At 37.3% G+C, this 20750-nt stretch overlaps 2 protein-coding genes across 12 annotated transcripts in view; both read left to right on the top strand.

The window, feature by feature from the left end:
• Ena (ENAH actin regulator enabled) overlaps positions 1–345 on the top strand; it is a 15003-nt gene extending 14658 nt beyond the window's left edge. For 2 of the 3 annotated variants that reach the window (XM_070307286.1, XM_070307285.1), the window contains exon 8: positions 74–163. In XM_070307286.1, the coding sequence (XP_070163387.1) occupies positions 74–102 (29 nt within the window). In that variant the 3' untranslated portion in view covers positions 103–163. Of the gene's footprint in view, positions 1–73 lie in introns of all 3 variants that reach the window. The other variant, XM_070307287.1, reaches the window with a different exon arrangement.
• On the top strand, positions 256–20750 carry LOC138939471 (uncharacterized). 9 transcript variants are annotated; one of them, XM_070307279.1, is made up of 18 exons: positions 7907–8124; positions 10362–11797; positions 13440–13535; positions 13792–13971; positions 14243–14449; positions 14753–15009; positions 15158–15347; positions 15569–15758; positions 16434–16528; positions 16853–16876; positions 17206–17250; positions 17367–17433; positions 17596–17763; positions 18280–18415; positions 18541–18648; positions 18839–18991; positions 19242–19274; positions 19659–20750. In XM_070307279.1, the coding sequence occupies exons 2-17, from the start codon at positions 11012–11014 to the stop codon at positions 19267–19269; spliced, it is 2730 nt and encodes a 909-aa protein (XP_070163380.1). In that variant the 5' UTR covers positions 7907–8124; positions 10362–11011; the 3' UTR covers positions 19270–19274; positions 19659–20750. The 9 variants fall into 9 exon arrangements, with proteins under 9 accessions (XP_070163378.1, XP_070163379.1, XP_070163380.1 ...); XM_070307277.1 differs by lacking the exons at positions 7907–8124; positions 19242–19274 and adding an exon at positions 256–328; XM_070307278.1 differs by lacking the exon at positions 19242–19274 and having other exon boundaries at positions 7906–8124; positions 18298–18415.

Below are 20750 nucleotides of genomic sequence, written 5' to 3'. Positions count from 1 at the left end.
TTTTCGTGTTATCGTTCGACAAAATGTGAAATGCAAATTCTTTTTGTTTATACGAGATATTTTATATTTTCAGTTGTAAGAACAGAACTGAATAAGAGATAAAGAATACGATAAAAAGGAAGCAAAGGAGTCCAGAGCCGAACTCTCGAAGCCGATAAGAATAAGACGGGAAAAAAAAAATAAAATAAAAAAAGTAATTAAAGAGAGAGTTTTATGACTAGATCGCTCGATATTATAGCGACATTAACGAGACCTATATACAGGTTTTTACAACGTATTTGCAACAGAATGTAGCGTGATTACATTCATGTATATCGGACGTTTATGTGTAAGTAAATTAATCCAATTTAAATGACCGTTAATCTTTTCGTTATTTGCTATATAAATAACAATCGTAACGAAACGTTGAATCAGTTGAGTTTCGTTTGAGTTTAATTTCATAGAAAAAGTTTCTCGATACAAGCACAGGGGATCACGAGAAATCCTTACAAGTTTCAAACATGACAATGCACAAGGAAATTTTTACAATGAAAATATAAAATAAGTACATGCACAATGAAGTACTATTAAATCGTTTTGTAGATTAAAGAAGATATCGATAAAAATCAAAAAATGGTGTACTATTTATAATATGTATAAATAATATCAATCTCTATACACACGTATAAATATCTACAGTAATAGCTACATTTTGACAAATTTATAATCAAGGCCGGTCAAATTTGAATAATTAAAGTTGATATTAATCAACTAGACGAAAATTGTAAATTTGATTTAAACCGCAAGAGACTCAATTATTTCAACGTCCAAGTTACGCGTCATATATTTTTTACCGTGTATGATCAGGCAGGGTTTCTAAGACTTCTCTTGTATAACGAAACATTTTTTTACACAAGAACGATCTCATTGTACAACATTCTATACAGAATTCTTTCGTCAATATCGTGGCATGTGTTTTCCTCGCATTTTTTGTCTTTTATTTTATCGGCGCCATGTCGTTTTAATCATTTATGCGAAGCACATTGCATTGTCGATCTCTATTGTGACGCGGATTCATCTCTGAATGAAAATGTAAATGGGCGAAAATACATTCCAAGATACATCCCATATTCTCCGATACTGCGCTAATCTCTTAGACACGTTAAACATTGTAAATAGCAATAAACGACGATAGACGGATGCCACGATCGTTGATTGTGAAATTCTCGAGGACACGCTATATCGCGCTCTTAAACGGTATATAGTTAAGAAAAAATCTCCGTGTTAATATCCATCCCGGGATATCGAATATCTAAATTACGACTCGACGCACATTTTAGCAATACGCGGCATTTTGTTCTTCACACTCCAAACTATTGTCATACATCGAATTATACTTTCTTCGGTTGAATAAGAAAAAAAAAAGCTTTCTTGAAACCCGACGTCTCTCTAATCTCTATTTTCATAGCTTTCCATGCGATTATTTTCCGGCTTCTATCCAGCTTTCTTTCGACAAGCTTTTCTATTTAGACAATATTTTTTTCACTCGCGTACGCGGATAAGCTGCTAAACATTCATAATGCGATAAGTAGTTTATTTCTTGTATCATCTCTCGAGGCTATTTGCTTTATTTTACTCTCGACACGTTACGCGGGCGATCAAATTTTTACGCGAAGAGCCAAGGCTTCTACCATTTAACCGGTTCATCAGTTTGAACGCGATACGCAATAAGTACACTTGACTCGCTGTCGCTATCACGATCGCGTGATCGAGAATTACTATTAATATTGAGATATTTCGTGAGAGAAAAGAAAAAGGCGCAGGATATATTTATCTTATACGCGCGCGCGTGATTTCATTCGGTCGGTAATCGTCCATCACCGACTCGCGTGATTTTCTTCGAAGGCTGAATTTTACACGATTTTTATTACACGCTTTACCGCGCTTTATTATACATATATTGGCACACGCTTGTTTTACGATAAACGTAAAATCGTAAGGATCTTCGATAATCATATCGAAGCGATTAGATGAGAGATAGTTTTCTAGTCGAGTTATGGGAGTGAGAGACAATTTCGCAAGGAAAGGTGTACAATTTTGACAACGGGCGGCGGTAAAGCTTATCTTCGACATTTAAAATACAATTTGTCGTTTATCTCTTGTCGATTAGTTCTTCTAATTCTCCGTCTTCTCTTGTAATTTTCTGCCTAAATATCGGCTATAATTTTACCTAGCGTGATATAATTATACATTTATTTCCTTGCTGTATTCCTCGCGTGATAGCGATTTGCATTCTCTCTCAGCGAAAACAACGCATCGCACGCAAATATTGTATTAATTGCCGATAATCGAGAGAAGCGCGTGTATATGCGATTTGTAAGCGCGCAGTTTGTACGTGCGATTATTTTTTTATATAGAGGGTGTACTTTTTTTCTTTCTACCCTTCTCTGTCCTTTTTTTACGTCTATTTTCTATACTGCATCTCTTTGTACATATAAATTTATCCGGTGTGGATCTTCCAGTATAATGTATTTATTTTACTCATCTTTCTTCTTTCTTCTTCTTCGTTTTTTTTCATTTTCCAAAACGGCGGTATTACAATTGTGTGTATGAGAGAGGGAGAAAATGTAAAAATATCTCGAAAAGCTTTCCCGGATATTTCCCTATAGACGCAATTACAGAGCTCATTCTCTTATCGTTCTTTCGCTTATATCTTGCGCTTTTCCTTTCCTTTGTTTCTTTGTTCTTCCTCCCGTCGATATATCCGATGTTTCACGTGATTTTTGATAAATTTGGAATTGAATAAGGAAAAAAGGGAAAAAGAAAGAGAGGAAGAGTGCGTGTTATTATATTGAACAATAGTAAATTATGTGAAAGAGGAATTTTTTAAATAAAATATATATATATATATATACTATATTATATACTTGTATTATATAATTTGCTGAGGCTGGTTTCGCCAAGAGAGAGCTCTTCATCTTTAATCGTTCATAACTCGAAAATTATATTGGCATATTCGATATTTTAGACGAGCAAGGATTTTTTTTTTCAAATTGCTCGTAGAATCTATCGTTAAAATTAAACGCGATCATCGTGAAACACCGTGTATAATTATGATATCAATGCATATGTAAATGCGCACTGATAGCGCCCTGGTTTTTTTTTTTCTAGACTCGGTCGTCTCTCGTTAATATAACGCATTTTTATCGCGTAATTATAATCGACGATGTTTGCGACTACGCACTATCGAAGCTGCGATACGCATATTATTTGCGTATATTTTTTTTGCACACTTAGATACACACACAGTACATATATTGAGTATATTATGGCGAAACTATAATTTTCATATCGTAGTCTTAAAGCGGGTGTTGTAAGAGTGTGTTTGTGTTACGATTGCAAAAAGTTATTTGACAGGAACGGATCGAGAAAAAACTTGAATAGTAACGAGGTAATAAAGATTTGTCGCGATCGAGGCCATTAATAAGCACTGTGTATTGCGATGTGATTGCTATGTTAATGATCGAATATACACGAGGGACATCAGCGAGTGAAATCAGCGACGAAAATTTTTCGATAATTTAATCGACGTCGTTTCGTTTACTTATCTTTGAGCCCTAAACATTCACATATATTTGTCATTATATGAGTACGACTAACGTACGTTATATTTTTTAAATGATAAAGTGTATAAATCATAGAAAGTCGTTGGAGAGAGATTTATTGATTCCTAATATAATTAATTGGCGCGTGACAATATAATCTCGCGAAAATTGAGTGTATTTTTCACTTGATATTTATACATGTCCGTTTGTTGGCAATTTGTCGCCGGTTTCACTCACGCGAGTGAAGACGTTCATGTTTAGACTATTCTTAGGGACGTGCGTGGAATGATTGCGGATTGACATGTGTAAAGCATTAATTATTAATAAGCTATGCCGTAAGCGTCACGATATCACGAAGAAATCCGTCCTCGTGGTATCTTTCATTTTTAAACGTCGCTTTGTCCTGCCTTCGATATAAGCGATATGCGAAAGAATCGTTCGTAATGTTAGATAAAAGAAAGAAATAGGGACGAGCGACTTGCACACGCGATACGCGTGGTGTCCTAGTTGTAACGATCAAATGCAATTTCTGGATCACCGATGTTTCAATAAAATTCGCGCGAGACACGAAGTTTCGAAAGCGAATTTCTTCATGTAAAATAAGTAAAACAAAAAAAAAATTGATAAGCACAACCGTTTATGCACACACAATACGTAATCGCGCGATGAACGTGAATCATCCAATCAGGGCTGTTTAGCGTCGATAAGAGGGATGAAAACTGATTGAAATTGACATGTTCGGATTTCGATATGATACGAGAGAAAGGGAATGATCTCTGTAATTATTCTCTCGGCGAGGAAAGCAAAGGGGACACACTATAGGATACACTACAGATCGCAGCGTTTCAACTCGACGAAAATTGTTAGCTGTCAAAAGGAACACGTGCGCGAGGATGCATCATGTGCGAATCATAAGTCGCCGTTGTTGGCGTGCCGAACTTTACCTCGAATTGTGATATATTGTGCTGAATGATCCGCGCGCCAATCAGACAGCGTCCGTCAACAGCCATCGACTGCCAAAATCGAGATTATTCTCATAGGTTTCTCGCAGCGTGTGTATCGGAATACTTATGGAGCGCGAGAAGATAGTAGTAGCTCGTCGACGCATAATCGGCGCGCTTTTCACAGACCGCTTCTTTTTTTTCTCCCTTCGAGTTCCTTTAACGCGACGAGAACGAAATCCACGAGTGCGATTTGTATTGTACTTGCTGATCTACCGTTGTTGTTCCGTACGATCGATGTACATCGATCTTATATACGATAGCAAGAATCTGACGGCTATTATTTCAATTTCGCGATGTACCCTCTTATCATTTCCGCAAAGATCAGACTTATTGTTAGGCTGTCCTGTATTTCTTTCTTTCTTTCTTTCTTTCTTCCTTCCTTCTTTTTTTTCGCAAATAATTTATTCTTCACGCGAACGCGAGCTAAATCGCGAGCCGGGTCGCGCAAGGGTTGCTTTTCTGGAAGTGAAAACGAAATGAGCTCAAGGACGCCGCGAATGTTAATATAATAATTTTAAGCGAATGAGATAGGGAGCGACGAAGCTACTTTGTATCGAGGAACGCGTTCTTCTTAATCGTAAGGGAAGCGCGAACTCTACAGCGAGCACCGAATACGGCCACTACTTCGTTTTCGTAAGACGTATCTTGAAAATATTTGTATGTAAATGAATGACAAAATAATAAAAAGGATATACGCTGTAAGAGAGACTTTTCTCTCTCTCTCTCTCTCTCTCTCTCTTCATATGTATTCATTCAAGTAGATAGCGTGGATATATCACGTATCATCATTTTTTCAAAAAAAAGAGAGAAGACGCATGCATTAAAAAAAAATCGATATATTCATATAAAAAAATTCTTATATTTTACGAATTAAAATTTTATTTGAATATGACATTTATTCGCGAATATATAGTCTCTCTCTCTCTCTCTCTCTTTCTTTTACTCGGCAATATTTTTAAGAAACAGGGTTCTCCTATGTGTTTACTCTCGCCGCGGCCTCATTTCTTGAATTATGTCGACTCAACGGGAAATAACGAGAGAGGATAGGGGGAGAGGGGGTGGGGGCGGGGGGATTCTCGTGATTAAAGGTAAGGATATGGATTTTGCTTTCGCGTGTCTTCACGCACATGTCACATGTGCGAATGATATGTTTTTCAATGTTATTTTTAGATCGACGTCATCACGCTTACGCGTTATCCACAGCTGGAACGAGGTTTTATTTCTGACGTGACCTAGTGCTCGCGCGGCAAACATCAAATGCCAATCGATATATTCAATGCACAGTTCAACGTACGATAATATAAATGATAAATAATGTAAAAAAAAAAAAAAAGTAAAAGAAAAAGAGAGAGAGAAATGAAGATAAAACCAAGTTGGTGGCGCGAGTTTCAATGAAAAATTTTTACATGTCAATTTATTAATAAAAGTATCAGATTATGCAAGAATATAATAATATAAACTATATTAACTTGAAACTAAAGATTACGAACAAAATTAGATTCAAGCCAGAGATGAAGAATTTACAATGGAAATTGTAAGACAATAATATATCGAGTACGAGTGGCATTTACCCCGCATCGATTGTCCGGCTCAATTCGCCAGCACGATAATTTTTGTTTTATTCAACGATCGATCTTCAACAATAACTAACCGCGCGTTTACTCGGCCCCTTTCTTCTCCTTTGTCCGAGATTATCGGATCTAAGAAAGTTCGATATTTCGTTTACCATGCGACTATTTACACCGATGATGTAATTGTCGTTCGTTACGTCATTAAAACGCGCTGGCTCAACGTGCATACATTCTCTTTTGGATTACGCAATTATTTACATTGATGTACAATTTATCACAATTAATTTGATATCACCCGACAGTCGATTCCCAACAAACGCATGACTTATAGTCAAATTATTCAGGTATCACGAGATCTAAAATATGCTAACGTAAAAAAGACAAATAAAAATTTAATAAAGGAAAAAAATATCCTATATGAAATAAAATGAAAAATATCCTACATAAATATATTTTAATTTCTCCTTATTTAAGATTTTTCAAGCTTTTCCAGATTACTTTCGCTTCTACAAATATCTTCATTTTTCCCGGTCTCCGATGCAGAATTTTACTTTTTATTTTACAAATAGTTGATTTAAATTAATTTGTAATTCTTAAGAATGTTGCGTAACAGTAGAAAGTAGAAAGATCCTATGATCTTCGTAAAGGGATAGGGAATGCAACCGAAGGCAGAGCACGGACCTTATTCCGGGTGTCAAGGTAACGGGCGACGATTCGTCGCGAGGTCGACCGGTGATGGTCGCGCAGCGGATCGATATGGGACCCGCGGTACCATGACCGGCGACATATAGGGCGGGCCGGAAATTCTCCGATATTCTCATCTTTCCTCGTCACCGAGGAATGCGAAAACATCGACATTGTTGGAAATGAGAAGAAAAAGGGAACCATGCGCGTTTGGTGCGTTTGCGAAAGTATTGTACATTGGACATTAATTAATCGACTCTATTCGATCCGAATTGTTTGTTTGTTGGAAGAATTTTTTTTTTTTTTTTTTTTTTGAGGTATTTTTCTTTCGATAAAGATGACGATAAAAATATTGCGCGGTTGATTCTTTTTTTTTTTTTCCCCCCCCCGATTGAAGCAAGATTGTTCTCATTCGTATCTCACGTTCGTTTTGCCTTTTATATCAATCTTCTATTCTTCGTTAATTTCCTATTCGCGTTAATGTCCGAGGCGTAACATTGAATATAATCCCAAGTGCAAACTCACCCCATATAGAGCTACACGCGGTTCGTTTCACCCATATTCTCCGGATGCTTGAAAGAAAATTTCAATCCGCGATTGGGGTGGAAATTTTTCAACTCACGCTTGAGACTAAAATTTCGAATTATCGATACAATTCTAATTCCTGCAAAGTTTATAAAAGTGAAAATCTTCACTATTGAATAATTTAAGTATTGCTCAAATTTTATGAATGCCTCGTTTAAAGATCAAAATACAACGACTTCTGGAAAATATTCGAAATGAATCGCAGATTTTCGTGGAGGAAAAATCTTGGAGAGGGAGGGGGGGAGGGGGGGGGCAGAATAATCTGCAGTGAGGAACTTCGTGGGACACCCTATATTTCGAGAAGTAATGTTTTCCTCCTCGCGATCCCTTCTTCTCCCTTATCGCAACGAACATCTCGTCTCGCGGAAGGGTGGTGAGAGAAAGAGCGCGGAAGGGGGTCCTCCTCCCACGGGGAAGAACGAGCAAGTTGCTTCGATGGGAGCGTACTCCCTCGCTCGGGTCGTACTCTGGCGGGGATTACCCCTCCGAGTCGATCAGCGAGCGGTGTGTTGAGGGAGCACAGATCGTCTGATTAATCGAAAGTCAGACTGTCGCGAACCGCCGACGTGACCGGGGTCCGCGTAGTTATCCATTTCGAGGATGACAACTAATCGTCGCGTCTAAAGTTCTTCTTCTTCTTCTTCTCGTAACGTGAATGAGACAGCTGTATGCGAGAGTGCCCGTGTGCAATTAACGGTATGTCATTTGATTGTACGTCACTTGAATCCGCGATTCCGTCGATAATCCGATTAAATAAATGCGACTCTCGAAATTATCCGATAGATAGGATTTCGACCTGAGAAGATAATAGACGCTTAATGCCAATAAATTCAAATGAACGCGGATGCGCAGGGATAGTGCAAAAATTGCATAGATATGTGTAAGGAAAAAGTTTATTCCCTTATCTGTTCTTCGAATTGTTCGTGGATCTAATTCATGTGGACACGATGCAGTTGCATCCGAGAATAGACGCAATGCGGACAGATATTGCAGTTACGTGTTCAAAAGTCAAAGTATCCCAATCTCGAGTGTGTGATAAAATCTTCCCGTTTAATTTACGTGTGAAAGAATATCCATTTTTCTTTTTTTCTTTTTTTTTTTTTTTATTGCTCGCGAATATAAGAGATATCGCGTTATGAATAATTTTGACAGTTGCGTTTCGGAGCAATATTGCTTGACGTTTTCACGCGACAGACTTTCCTCCTTGTGCGATTATTTATGAAATTAACCGATGCAAATTAGCATAATGTCAGGGACGTTGAAAAGATCCCTTTTTATTCGTATAATAAAAGTCGCCTTGCCCTATGCAATCTAACAAAACAGCATAAAAACCAGATCTCTTTTCGCAATGATAAAAAATAAATAAATTGATTAATTAATTATTTAAATTTAAAATGTAAAATAAAAATATGAATTCGTTTTTCATCTGACCATTGTTTGAGAGGTAAATAAAAAAAGCAACGTGCCTGTTGGATTTTTAGGCGTAACTAGATTCATCGCTAATGAATTATTAATTTTATTTATATTGCTTTTTAATCTTACTTATTTTCACCGCCTTCGAAGAATACTCGCGCGCCAATTTGAGAATGTATGTTTGTCTGTGTCTTCTTCTTTTTTTTTTTTTCCCCCTTCCATGCAGCGAAATACCTTCTATCGCGTTTCGGAAAAGCGAGCAAAGCTTTCTGATCGAGGCGAGTTTTATGTTTGACACGAATCGTCAACAAGATTCCTCGAGGTTTTGTAGAAACGAAACATAGCTATTTGACTTTGACAGACGCACGACGGGTTCACGACGACGAATAAGGATACGGAACGAATGTTAATGATTAAACTAAACGCAACGACCGCGATAAAAAGTGAACGCGCAAACACTCTCCGTGTGTTGGAGAAGGCGAAGCGAAAGTATAACGGCACTTACTTAAAGCAAGACATTCACCTGGTTTCGCGATTTCGTTTCGCTCTTTCGTTCATCGAATAGTGAACGTTATCGATCACATTATTCGACGTAAACAGGAACAATTCTCTTGAATTCAGAATTGTCTTTAATAAGCACTAAGAGTTGAAAGAGAGAGAGAGAGAGAGAGAGAAGAAAAATTGGTACAAATGTATCTGGTTTTTCTTTTTTTGTAAATTTTTGAGAAAAATTTTTATTCTTCAAATCTTTTCATCGCTCAATTTTTTATACGTTCTTCTTCTCGTCAGTTTTATAAGCTCCCATTGTTTTTTTCACGATTGACCTGTCCGATTGATCCCAATCTTTGATTGATAACTCGAGATTGAATTTGCATCAGTTGTCAGCAGCTAGGATTCTTCTCTCTCGATGTGGTCAATAATATTTTTCGAGCACGTGGTACACGCGTCTCTCTCTCTCTCTCTCTTTCTCTTTCTGTCTCCCTATCTATCGGGCAAGGGAAAATTATGACAGTCGAGTGATAAGACATCGCCAAGGTTGCTGGCGTGCAAGTTTCATTCTTACGGCACCGGTGATAGCCGGCTAAAATTATTCGTCAACGCGCGATGTAGGATAATGTAGTTGTAAAAAAAAATGTTTGCCTTGAGTTTTTCATAAAGGCGACGTATATCAAGAATATTGTAATTAAAAAAATGAGATGTTTAAATAGGAATTAAATTATTTGTAGAAATTAAATTGATATTGGAATCTTTAGATAAAAATTTAGATAAAAATCAAAGAAATTTTAATTAAAATAATATTAATAGAATTGAAAAATTTTTAATCTAAAAAAATTATTTTGATTAGGGAATCACACATGGAGCTCTTCCAGATAAAGCTTATTCTGCGTGAGAATTTTTTGATTGCGATAACCCACGTGGGTATATCATATAATTGTCATTACTCACGTAGAGCCTATCAGTCGGATAACAACTTTTTTTCTCTTTCAATTGATTTAATTTACTGAATGTCTTTGTTTCAGCGTGATTTCAACCTGACTGGAACCTGAACGGATAAGAAGAATGCGATGCTTACCCGCATATTAATCTGATTAATTTTAAAAGCAATGACCGAGAAATAATCTTGAAATAACTTCAAGTCTTCTGATGTCTCAAAAGCATCGTGTATCATGCGGAGATAGCTATCGATGTATTGTTGTTGGCTTCTCGAATTTACAGATAACATGATCTAAAATTATCGCAGCTTCATGTTTGACCATCGAAAATATCGTTTTATCAAGATTGATCATTATCAAGGGATCCTGAAGAAGGCCCGCGACTTTCAAGACGGATTTCACTAATAATCAAGTTGACAGCGTCTGCACTTGTGAAGATTGGAAACGAGTGGAAAGAGGTTGACGCGAAGGAAGACACGTGACCTCGAAGCGAACAGCCAAAGGCTGACCGACCCGGATTGTCCGATCGGTCGCGAGATCGCGAATATCTCCTGAGCAGAAACGGAGGCATATGTTGGGTAGACACGCGAGTAGACGACGACGTAGACGGATACGTCGTCCACCAGTGCCGTAGTAAAGCGGCCCAGGTGGAGCCCAGGGTATATGCGCGGCGTATTAATAGCCAAGTATAGCGCGGTGGTGGGGCCGCGGCCGCTCGCGGGTGAAAATAGAAAAGAATGTTTTTGGAATCCAATTGGACTTGGTTGGCAGAACGATGGGGCAATATGGCCGACTTGGCCGAGCGGGTGGACGATCTGATATGCAGTTTCGACTCGACTGGTGAGACGACCATGGATACATTATCGATGTTAATATTCGGCTGGATGCTGTTCGGCTTAGTGGTGTTGTGTGTGGGCAAATATGTGTACAATCGTTTCGTATTGAACGAGCTCGCCACCGCCGCTACCACTTCATCGTCGGTGCAGCTTGGTAAAGACAGCCATGTCCATTATAGCGAGAGTGGGGTGTTGGCGGGTACCGCCGTTGGAAAACTATTCGACAGATCCAAGTCAACATCACCCCCGTCAACGTCCTCGTCATCGCTCGTGAGGGCTGGTACCGGTGGTGCAGGTGGTACCATCGGTGCTAGTGGTACCGCTGGTGCTACTAGTGGTGGTGTTGGTGGTGGTGGTGGTAGTGATGGTGGCGGCGGCGGTAATAGTGGTGGTGGTGTTGATACCGGCGCCTTAGCAGGTGTGAGATCACCATCGCCAGGAGGATACGTGCCACCGACACCACCGATCAGGAAACGCCTCAGCAGGAAGACCACCGGCGCCCTTATCAGCCCATCCCGAAGTTCCAGGGCGCTGCATCTGCCAACCGCGACCGGCGCCGACGCTGAGGCCGTGCGCTGGGTTAATGAACTCATCGTTTGGCTGCACTACGACCTCGTGATCCTCAACGAACTCTTGGCCACTTGGGTGGCCTCTCTCAACGACTTTACCGCTGGCTCCACCGACGAGGTGAGAAACATCTTTCACTCTTGTATTCATCGCTCTATCTCGATTTTTATTTTTTCAAGCCATTCGAGCTCTTATATCGGTAAAGAGAAAGGCTAAAATTTTTTTGCATTTTTCCTCATGTACTCAAGTTTGGAAATTTTTAAATAAAAGTTCATGATTCTATAGTGATAATTTTATTAAAAATATATTCGTGTATATAATTATTATTCTATGGAATATGGTTTTGTATAAAGCGTGATGTGTTGAAATTCGCCCAACAACTTTGCACGACTCGTCACGCTCGATAAGGCGAGATATAAACTTTTGTCGAGGCGTGGGTGGACTCCAGCGAAACGATGAGCAGAGTAGGGGATGCGTTCGTGTGTGTGTGTGTGTGTGTATGTGTGTGTGCGTGCGTGCACGCATGATTGCGAGGTCGAGTAGGTCGAGTGCTTTAGTCGAGAACACGATTCTCTTTTTAGACGCCTATATAGCTGAATTACAACAAAGCGAAGAGCTCTTTACGACGTTACAAATTCTCGCAATTATCAGCACGTTGTCTCTTCAGCGAGATTAGTCACTTCGAAAAGTCTGTGTTTGATAACAGAATGCTCATCATTTTGCGCTCAAGGCATGTTTCGCGTGCTTGAAATTACGGGCACTTTTCCAAATTTCACTACTATCATGATGATTCATCCTACGAGAAATTGCAATATTGTTGAATTGCTCGGAGATTGGATACGGTTTCATTATTTTATCCACATATCGTTGCTATTTATTTACCTCGTGAATATATAATCGCCGTTAAAATCTTTCATTATCTCTATCCTACAGTTAACTCTTTTCTTGAACCCATCAATGCTTATTTGTTGATGAATAAATTAATTAGCTGAATAGTCTTGACAACTATAAATTATGACGAAATACCATAGCTTGCTTTAGAATCGGCCGCGTAATATTTTTTCATTCGCAGAAAGATGATACCGAATGGCCATTTACATAGGTCAAGGTACGTTACATGTTACGTGAAAGACCAATAGTATATAAAAAGACGTTATGGTTCGGTGCTGTCCTTGCCACGTGTAGCCGATGGCGTCATTTTGCTGGAATAACTAAAATTTCTTCAGAGTGTTCTAGGCTTGGCTTAATTATACCGGCACATTAGAGTGCGCGACAAACATTTTATTAAATTTTATTATATTATTATTGATTATTTTTTAATTATTTCTCACATTATCCTTATCACACGTAATTAATAATAATACCTGGAAGAGTGTTACGACGAATCTTGATAAAAAAAAAAAAAAAAAAGGTAGAATAACTATAATAAAAATAATAATAGTTGTCTTTTAATTAAAATTCCATACATAAAATTTAAATATATTTAATTAATAATAATCTGAAATATTTTTTCGTTATTTGATTTGTAGAATATCGGGTGTATCTTGTTATGTATATTTACACGGATTTTATTCTTTTTAATTTTTTTTATATAATATAGAAACATAAATAAATTTAATTCCGAATGCAAAGAATAAGCGTTGTGTCATGCGATGCGCGCCTATGTGCCAGGCAAATCAAGTAATTAGCAAGCGTGTAAAAAAGCATGTGGCGCAGATGCACGCGAGTGTAATCTTCATTAGGCATTCCTTGCGTGTTACAGCACGGAGTTGGTGTCGAATTTGTCCGCGTTCTTCCCGAGACACATCCCCCAACCTTGTCAAACATCTTCTGCGAATGTGATTCCAAGGACGACGTGGTACGTAGACATTCCGTTTCTGTTTTCGCTCTAAAACTTCGCTTAAAATCTTGTCAAGGAAAAGAATCCATCTTTTTATTTCCATTCATTTTGAAAGGAGCGACGTTATTAATCACGTTAAAAGCCATAATTAACGAGAAGATTTGAATTACAATAAGACGGCGTCATTAAATAGTTTATAAAATTTAGTAATCGAAAATTTTAGAGATACGGATTATAATCATCGCGAGGAAATATAATCTTCTCTCATCTTCAGACTATCACGTGCGATTGCGAGGCTACTCCGGCCTTGCAGCTGAAGGCGTTTCGGCAACGAGGCGATAAGGTGGAAGTTAATCATTATCGGGTCAACGTCAATCGCTTTCGAGCTCGTCTCAATGTCGTCTGTATCACCGAGAAGCTACTGGTCGATCTGAAATGCGACGGTTGGCCGGAGGTATGTGTTATCGACGGATTTCCTATGATGTAATTATGCGGAAACATGCGATCATAGCTATTTGTCGCTCGTCCCGAATTCACAACAATGCGTCGAGTTTTACATAATCTTCAGTCTGTTGTGCCAATATCGATAGAAAAAGAGAACGCTAAAGATCTTTCCGCGTAAATTTTTCAAACTACCTTTTTAACCGAAAAATATTAAGAGGCACGGAGATAAGAAATAGCGGCGCCATTTGATCAAGTAATATTATCTATTATTCCCGTATCAGGTGAAGGTTTCTCTGGCAGCGGTTGGCACAATAAAGAAAGACTTGGACGAGAGCCAGTTACAAGAGGTGGTGACAGAAATTGTGGTGGGTGCCTTGCGAGGCATCAACGTTCACCTCAATCTCTCTCAATATCCCACCTGTCCCCGATTATGGAGAGAACCACCTCCTCAACCGGGATTTTCGTATCCCACGCATTACGACAACGTGGTAAGCATCGAAACGATCCATAATTGTGAGACACCAAATGCATTAATGCATTTATATTTATTTATACGAATATTGTTTTCTATTTCTCTCTATCTCCCAATAAGATTTATATTTATTCTCTCTCTCTCTCTCTCTCTCTCTCTCTCTCTCTCTCTCTCTCTCTCTCTCTCTCTCTCTTTCTATATTTTCTTAGTATTTTGAATTTAATTTATTTTTATTAAAAGAATAAGGCTTTTATATTGAAAGCTCTGCTTATATGTTTTCACGGCATTATTATCGCACGCTCGCTCGCTTCGCTCGCAGAACGTCTCGAACTCAATGATATATCAACCTCCGCAACAACGTCTTCAGGGACACGTCGCTCCCTCACCGCTATCTATGCAATATGCGCCTGGCGAGAGGCGATTGCTCGTGAAGGTTGTGAGGGCGACGGACCTCGGTGGCCAACAAGGAGCCGTGAATCCTTATTGCGTGGTGGAGTTAGATGAACCGCCGCAAAAGAATCAGACGTCTATAAAGAAGGATACCAAGAATCCTCTATGGGATGAAGCGTTCTTATTGTAAGTAAAAAAAAAAAAAAAAAAAAAATTATATATAGTCGCGATTGGTTTACTTTATTTTATCATTTTATTATTCCTTGTATGTTCCCTCTAATTTGTGGAAAAGATGTTGACATAAGAAACTAAGCTCCGATATGCATTTTTACAGCGATATAAGTCACAATACGACCGAGGTATTGTTAGAAGTATTCGATCACGTCAATAGGAGCCAAAGATTTTTGGGACTCGGAATCGTGGGCGTCGAGGAGCTTCTCGCAAATCCGAGCCAACGGCAGATCATACCTCTTCAGGCACGGCCATACGAGGAGGATGACATTACAGGCACCCTCACCGTAGAGGTAACCATTTTTATCAATTGGCTTTTTAATTAATTTTAAATAAGACATTGTCGAGTGTAAAACATTTCTCGAAAAACTTTTGAGTAGCTATTCTTTTCAATATGTCCTCATCCTTTATAAATATGCATTATTTTATATTTTAAAAATTATATCGTTAAAAAAAGATACTTTTATAATAATTAATTATTCACTTCTGATTTCTGTTCGTTCTACTTTTACAGTTTCTGTTTATCGAGGGTGCAGAGGTACCACAAATCGGGACCAAGCCCTATAAAGTCAAGGAGACGATAAAGCCAGTCTCACCTACCCGTTCCTACAGCCAGACGAATGTCATCGGCAACAATAGTCTAAACTATAACAATGGTAACAGTACACTTATCTTGTACGACTCTGCCGCACAGTCGGAAGGGGGTAATTACAGATCAATTATCAGGCGTTGATGATGTGTGTGAACACCCCGAGATTGGTTTTTCTTTCATTAGTATGTGCAGTAATTTTCTGAACCTGTTTCACCCGTTTGAAGATAGACTCACGTATCTCATGGCCAGAGCTGGTTTGAATCCTTAGTATAAAAACCGCACTTGATTAAATTATACATTGTTTATCGCACGTTGAAACCGATTCTCCGACGTAGTTGGCATGAGGATAATTAGATTCTCGTCCCTTGTTCACGAGTAAAATCCTACCCGAATGCAATCAAGTACAAATATCCGAAAAATAATCTATTTTTATCAGAGCTAATTAAATATACAGAGTGTTTAAAATTCTATTATATGTATATATATATATATATATATATATATATATATGTCTTTTCTTTTATCAATATTTTTCTATATTTCCTAAATTTTACATTGCTTACAATGTTCCCATCGATAAAAATTAATAAATTAATAAATTTATAAATAGAAGATAGTGAAATCTGGAATACTCTGTATAAGACAAATGTATTGGTAGATAGATGTGAAAATTCTGGTATTTGAAATGATCGACGCTTTCGTAGGGATAGACAGAAAGAGTCGTAGATCTTATTGAATGAGTATAACAATATTTGCGCAAAAATTGATTAGAAAAATATCTTTGCAGACTATCTGACAAACGGCAACGTCGTGGATGCACCGTACAAAAGCGGGCAGACAAACGGTAACAAGGGAACTTTGATTGTCCACAGCCAGCAGAGGGTAAGTTTGTTAAGCGATTATTACAAACTTTTTACTGCATGGATATAACGCTCGTCTGATGTGGAATTGTGAACAATTAAAAATCTCAGGGGTGGATTTTTATAAAAGAAACGAGTGAAAGTGAGAAGTCACCAAACGCTAAAGAAACTTGGCAAAATAATTTGATAGGAAAAAAATTTTTAAATTGACACATAAACATTATTTTGGTTCTCTGAAAATTATGTGCATTAAATGCCGAAGATTATATGTTTCTGACGAAAATGTAATCTTCACGATTATAGCGATTTTCACTGAAGCATGATTTCTATTTGGTTTCTCTTGCAGCAACTGGAGCGGCAGGTTGTAAAGGTAAAAAGTGTTAAATACTATTTTGCATTTTGTGTGATGAAAATAATTTTGATAATTTTTTCATTTTTTGCTTATAACACGAAAAAATTAAATTTATCTCGAGGCAAATTTTTCAACATGACATAACTTGAAACACACATTTGATATGTCGAAACTAAGATTAGTAAGCAAATTTGAAGCTTTCATCAGTAAAAATTGCTCTAAATTTTACTCCAAATTTTCAAATTATCTTATTTTAACATCGAGTATTTTTTTTTTTTTTTTTTTTTTTTCATTTTATACAAAAATATTAACCGTGGTTGAGTGCTGTGTATTTACTAATGTAACAGGTCGCTCTGACGGAGAATGGAAACTGGCAAGAGATATCCCCGGAGGTAAGTGAATATCGTGTAATATCGTTCTCGTCTTGATAAATAAAATTGACCGATAATAATAAGAAACCGATTTTTTCTTGCATTTTGTATAATTATCGAATGCAAATTCTTTGTAGCACGGAACGAAGGATGTCAGCGCTACCTCAGGGCCAGAAAGCACGCCTAATTCTTCCAATTCAGAAGGTAAAATTTTTATAGCGATCACACGAAAATTATATTAAAATGATAATTTTTACTTTTTTAGAATTTATTAATTTTTTATAATTTTCAATTATATAATATCATTTTTAAGTATTTTTGTAACGATTTGCGATATCTAATACATATGTTGCGATACTTTGACAGAGAGAGGAAGGACACGAAGAAAACGGCGCGATTTCTTCGGCACCATAAAGAAGCGATTGAGCCGATCTAAGACGAGAAGCAGATCAGTGGGTCCTGAAGGAGAGATCAATCACGAAGATGCTCATTCAAGATCCATATCTGCCGATAGAGCTCGCGATCCTGGTTCCGGTAAGATCTCCACATTGTCTCTCTTTAGTATTCTCTGGGTTGTGAATTAAAAGTGTATGACATAGAAATATATATTAGTTTTTGTCGTAAGACGTTTGTTTGAAATTCACTTGATTACAATAAATCGCGAGATCTGTCAGTTAGATTTTGGATTGTTATTTTACTCGTATTTGTATTATCTTCTCATCTCTCTCGTATTGTGTCGTACTCATTTATACGAACTCTGTCTTGCTCACATATGTGTTACTATCACGGTACTCGGCTTTGGTAAGTGTCTTCGCAAGGTAGGATGTAGTGCAGCGATTTTGCTTTTCAGCAATAGACAAAATCGATGACGCGATAAAAATCGGTATATAGTACACAATTTAATGATTCGAATCATTTAATTTAAAGTATAGTTTCGAGTGAAGTTGCGTCGATTCTATTTATTCGCTCTTCTGCTTCACGTTTCTTTTGCATTTTCTTTTCTCTATCGCGTGTATCTTTGATTGATGCGAAACGATTTTCTTTCTCTAGCGCATTTATCGGTGCCAGAGCAATCGCGACGATCGAGCTTGAGTGAAGCATCGGGTATAAGCGGAACATCCACGAGGACATACATCAACGAAGCCTCCACGCTCGTTCTCGAAACTTTGGAGAACGGTATAAAGAAGTAAGTTATTTTTTCTTTCTCTCCCTCCTCACTCTTTCTCTTCTTGTATTTTTAGAATAATAAATAATGTCTTTATAATTTTTTATATTAGAATAAAAGAGCGCACGTTTCCTTTTTTATTTCAGACACTACCTCGTACCTCTTTCCCTCGCACAGAAGAGTAAATGGAGAAAAAAGGGCACAAAATTGCATATATTTAACGATCATACGTTTATCGCCAAACACATGGCTGGGTGAGTGATGTTTCGTCAACATGATGATATTATCAATACGCGATGATCTTTGTTGATGTAATAAAACGGTTTTAAAAAGAGCCTTGGAACATACGAAATTTAAACGATAACAATATGTATATTTAATTTATTTATATGAATTATATTTAAATAAATTTGAAAAACAAAAAAATGATCGATGATTTTTCAGAGGAACGGTCTGCGAGGTGTGTAAGAGAACCCTCGCACGAAGACTCGGCAAGCAGGGTTACGAATGTAGGGACTGTCAGATGAAGTGTCACAAGCATTGTCATGTGAAAGTCGACATTACATGCACTACGTCTACCATCCAGAGCATTGAGCTGTGAGTATCACAGAAAATCTAAATCAAATCATTTCCAAGCGAAACATTTTTTTCCAAGCTCTAGTGGAAGCTACAGAGTTTTTATAGAATCGAGATCTTAAAAATATTCGAAGCGTTATTACGATATTATAGATATATATATAATCTATTGTATCTCTTTTTATTTATACACATATCTGTATACGATTACGTGTATATGATATTACGAAATATTTCTTAATACTACTTTTCTGACCTTTTCTCGCGTAAGGTCCCTACTGCCAGTACTGAGCGAATAGGATAGGTAAGATCCTCAAAAGTTTTGAAATGAGTGTGAATTTGTCTTATTCGCATGAAAATCACGCCTGTAGACTTGATCGGTATAACCGATGTATCAGATAATCTGTGCTTGCGGATAAGTATTGATCCTGCTTGTGCTCTTATTCGTTAACCGGATCTTTTTTTTTTATCCTCTGTTTGATATGACTCAGATTAAATTAAATGATATTTTTTTCTTTGAAGATGTTATGACCGTATCAAGCATGATATCGAATGTATATATATATATATATTTATACACGTGTATCGATTATTGCATTATTATCTCTACTTTCTTTTTTTTTCACCTGTCTTTTATGCAATTCAGAATTTGGAAGATCTTCAACGCACTAATGTTTATCATTTTTAGGTCATGCATCAAAGTTCCACCGCTCGAACGAAGGCCGTCTATACTCTGTTCGCGATAAAATTGCGCGATACTCTACACTTTGAATAAGCGATTTATTTTGTAACAAACGACAACGATCGCAAAACGATAATCTTCATTTATTGAAGTTTCACGTATTAGTTCTTTCATTTTCGAGACGAAATTTATAATTTTAAGTCACGCACTCGTTGATATTTTGCCAATATATCGCGATAGTTGTCTCACGGAAGAGACGGAAAGTTTGCATTAAAGGATATTCCCGTGACATATGTATATCAATAGTTTCCTAAACTTTGTCCTGTTTTAATAATCGTGATACAACTCGCGCTTATTTATCGTCAAATTGCAAGATTAATTTTGTTCGACACAGGATCGTTGAATCGATCGTACTATCTTTTTATCGAAAGAGCCAAAAACGCAATAATAAATATGTTTTGTTAAATATTTCGTAGATAACAAACGAATTTTTAAATTAATTTATCAAATTCTTGTAATTCTCGTCTGTTTTCCACAGAACGCACACGAAATACAATCTCATAGTGTGTATAGTTTATCGGCTGCGTTAAAAAAACTAATAGGAATAACAATATTAATAAAATAAGTAACATTGATCACGATAACAATCTTTACGATAGTAATAATCACGAAAGGGGATAACGTTAGCTACATAATTGAAAAACAACTGCAGAAATGCACAAGATTGTTGCGCCCAACTCTGAATTACTGAATTAAAATTTATGTTTCCCTTGCGTTTAACACACAACTGTGGATCATGACTGTGTACCTGTATAATTTTGCCTTAATGCAAAGATGCGTCTAGTCGCACGTTATCGGAGAACGATGAGGCTGCCTTATTTTTGTCACCGGTATTTATAGCGACGAAATACAAGTCGCGGAGCAAGTTAATAAGAATGCTATTGAACGTCGATGTAAATAAACGCAGATATTGTGCAGATAATAAGTTTGAATTTTTGCGAGCTAATATGCGGATGATAATGCGTCAGTTTCATAGAAAATTACAGGTAATATCAAAAAACCAATTGATATCTTGCGTATCTTTTCGCGGAATAAGAT

Source organism: Polyergus mexicanus, unplaced genomic scaffold (genome assembly GCF_030449975.1).
Source record: "Polyergus mexicanus isolate NDT 795.1 unplaced genomic scaffold, iyPolMexi1.0 SCAF_14, whole genome shotgun sequence".
Classification (NCBI taxonomy): Eukaryota; Metazoa; Arthropoda; class Insecta; order Hymenoptera; family Formicidae; genus Polyergus; species Polyergus mexicanus.
Note: the sequence above shows the minus strand (reverse complement) of the source record. Positions and strands in the feature narration are given on the sequence as shown.

Bases quoted from the DNA above. Each gene is read 5' to 3' on its own strand.
- LOC138939471 (XM_070307277.1), top strand. From the start codon at position 11,012: ATGTTTTTGGAATCCAATTGGACTTGGTTGGCAGAACGATGGGGCAAT. The intron at 13,536-13,791 runs GTACGTAGACAT...TCTCATCTTCAG, and splicing joins GTGATTCCAAGGACGACGTG to ACTATCACGTGCGATTGCGA. The intron at 17,434-17,595 runs GTAAAATTTTTA...ATACTTTGACAG, and splicing joins TAATTCTTCCAATTCAGAAG to AGAGAGGAAGGACACGAAGA.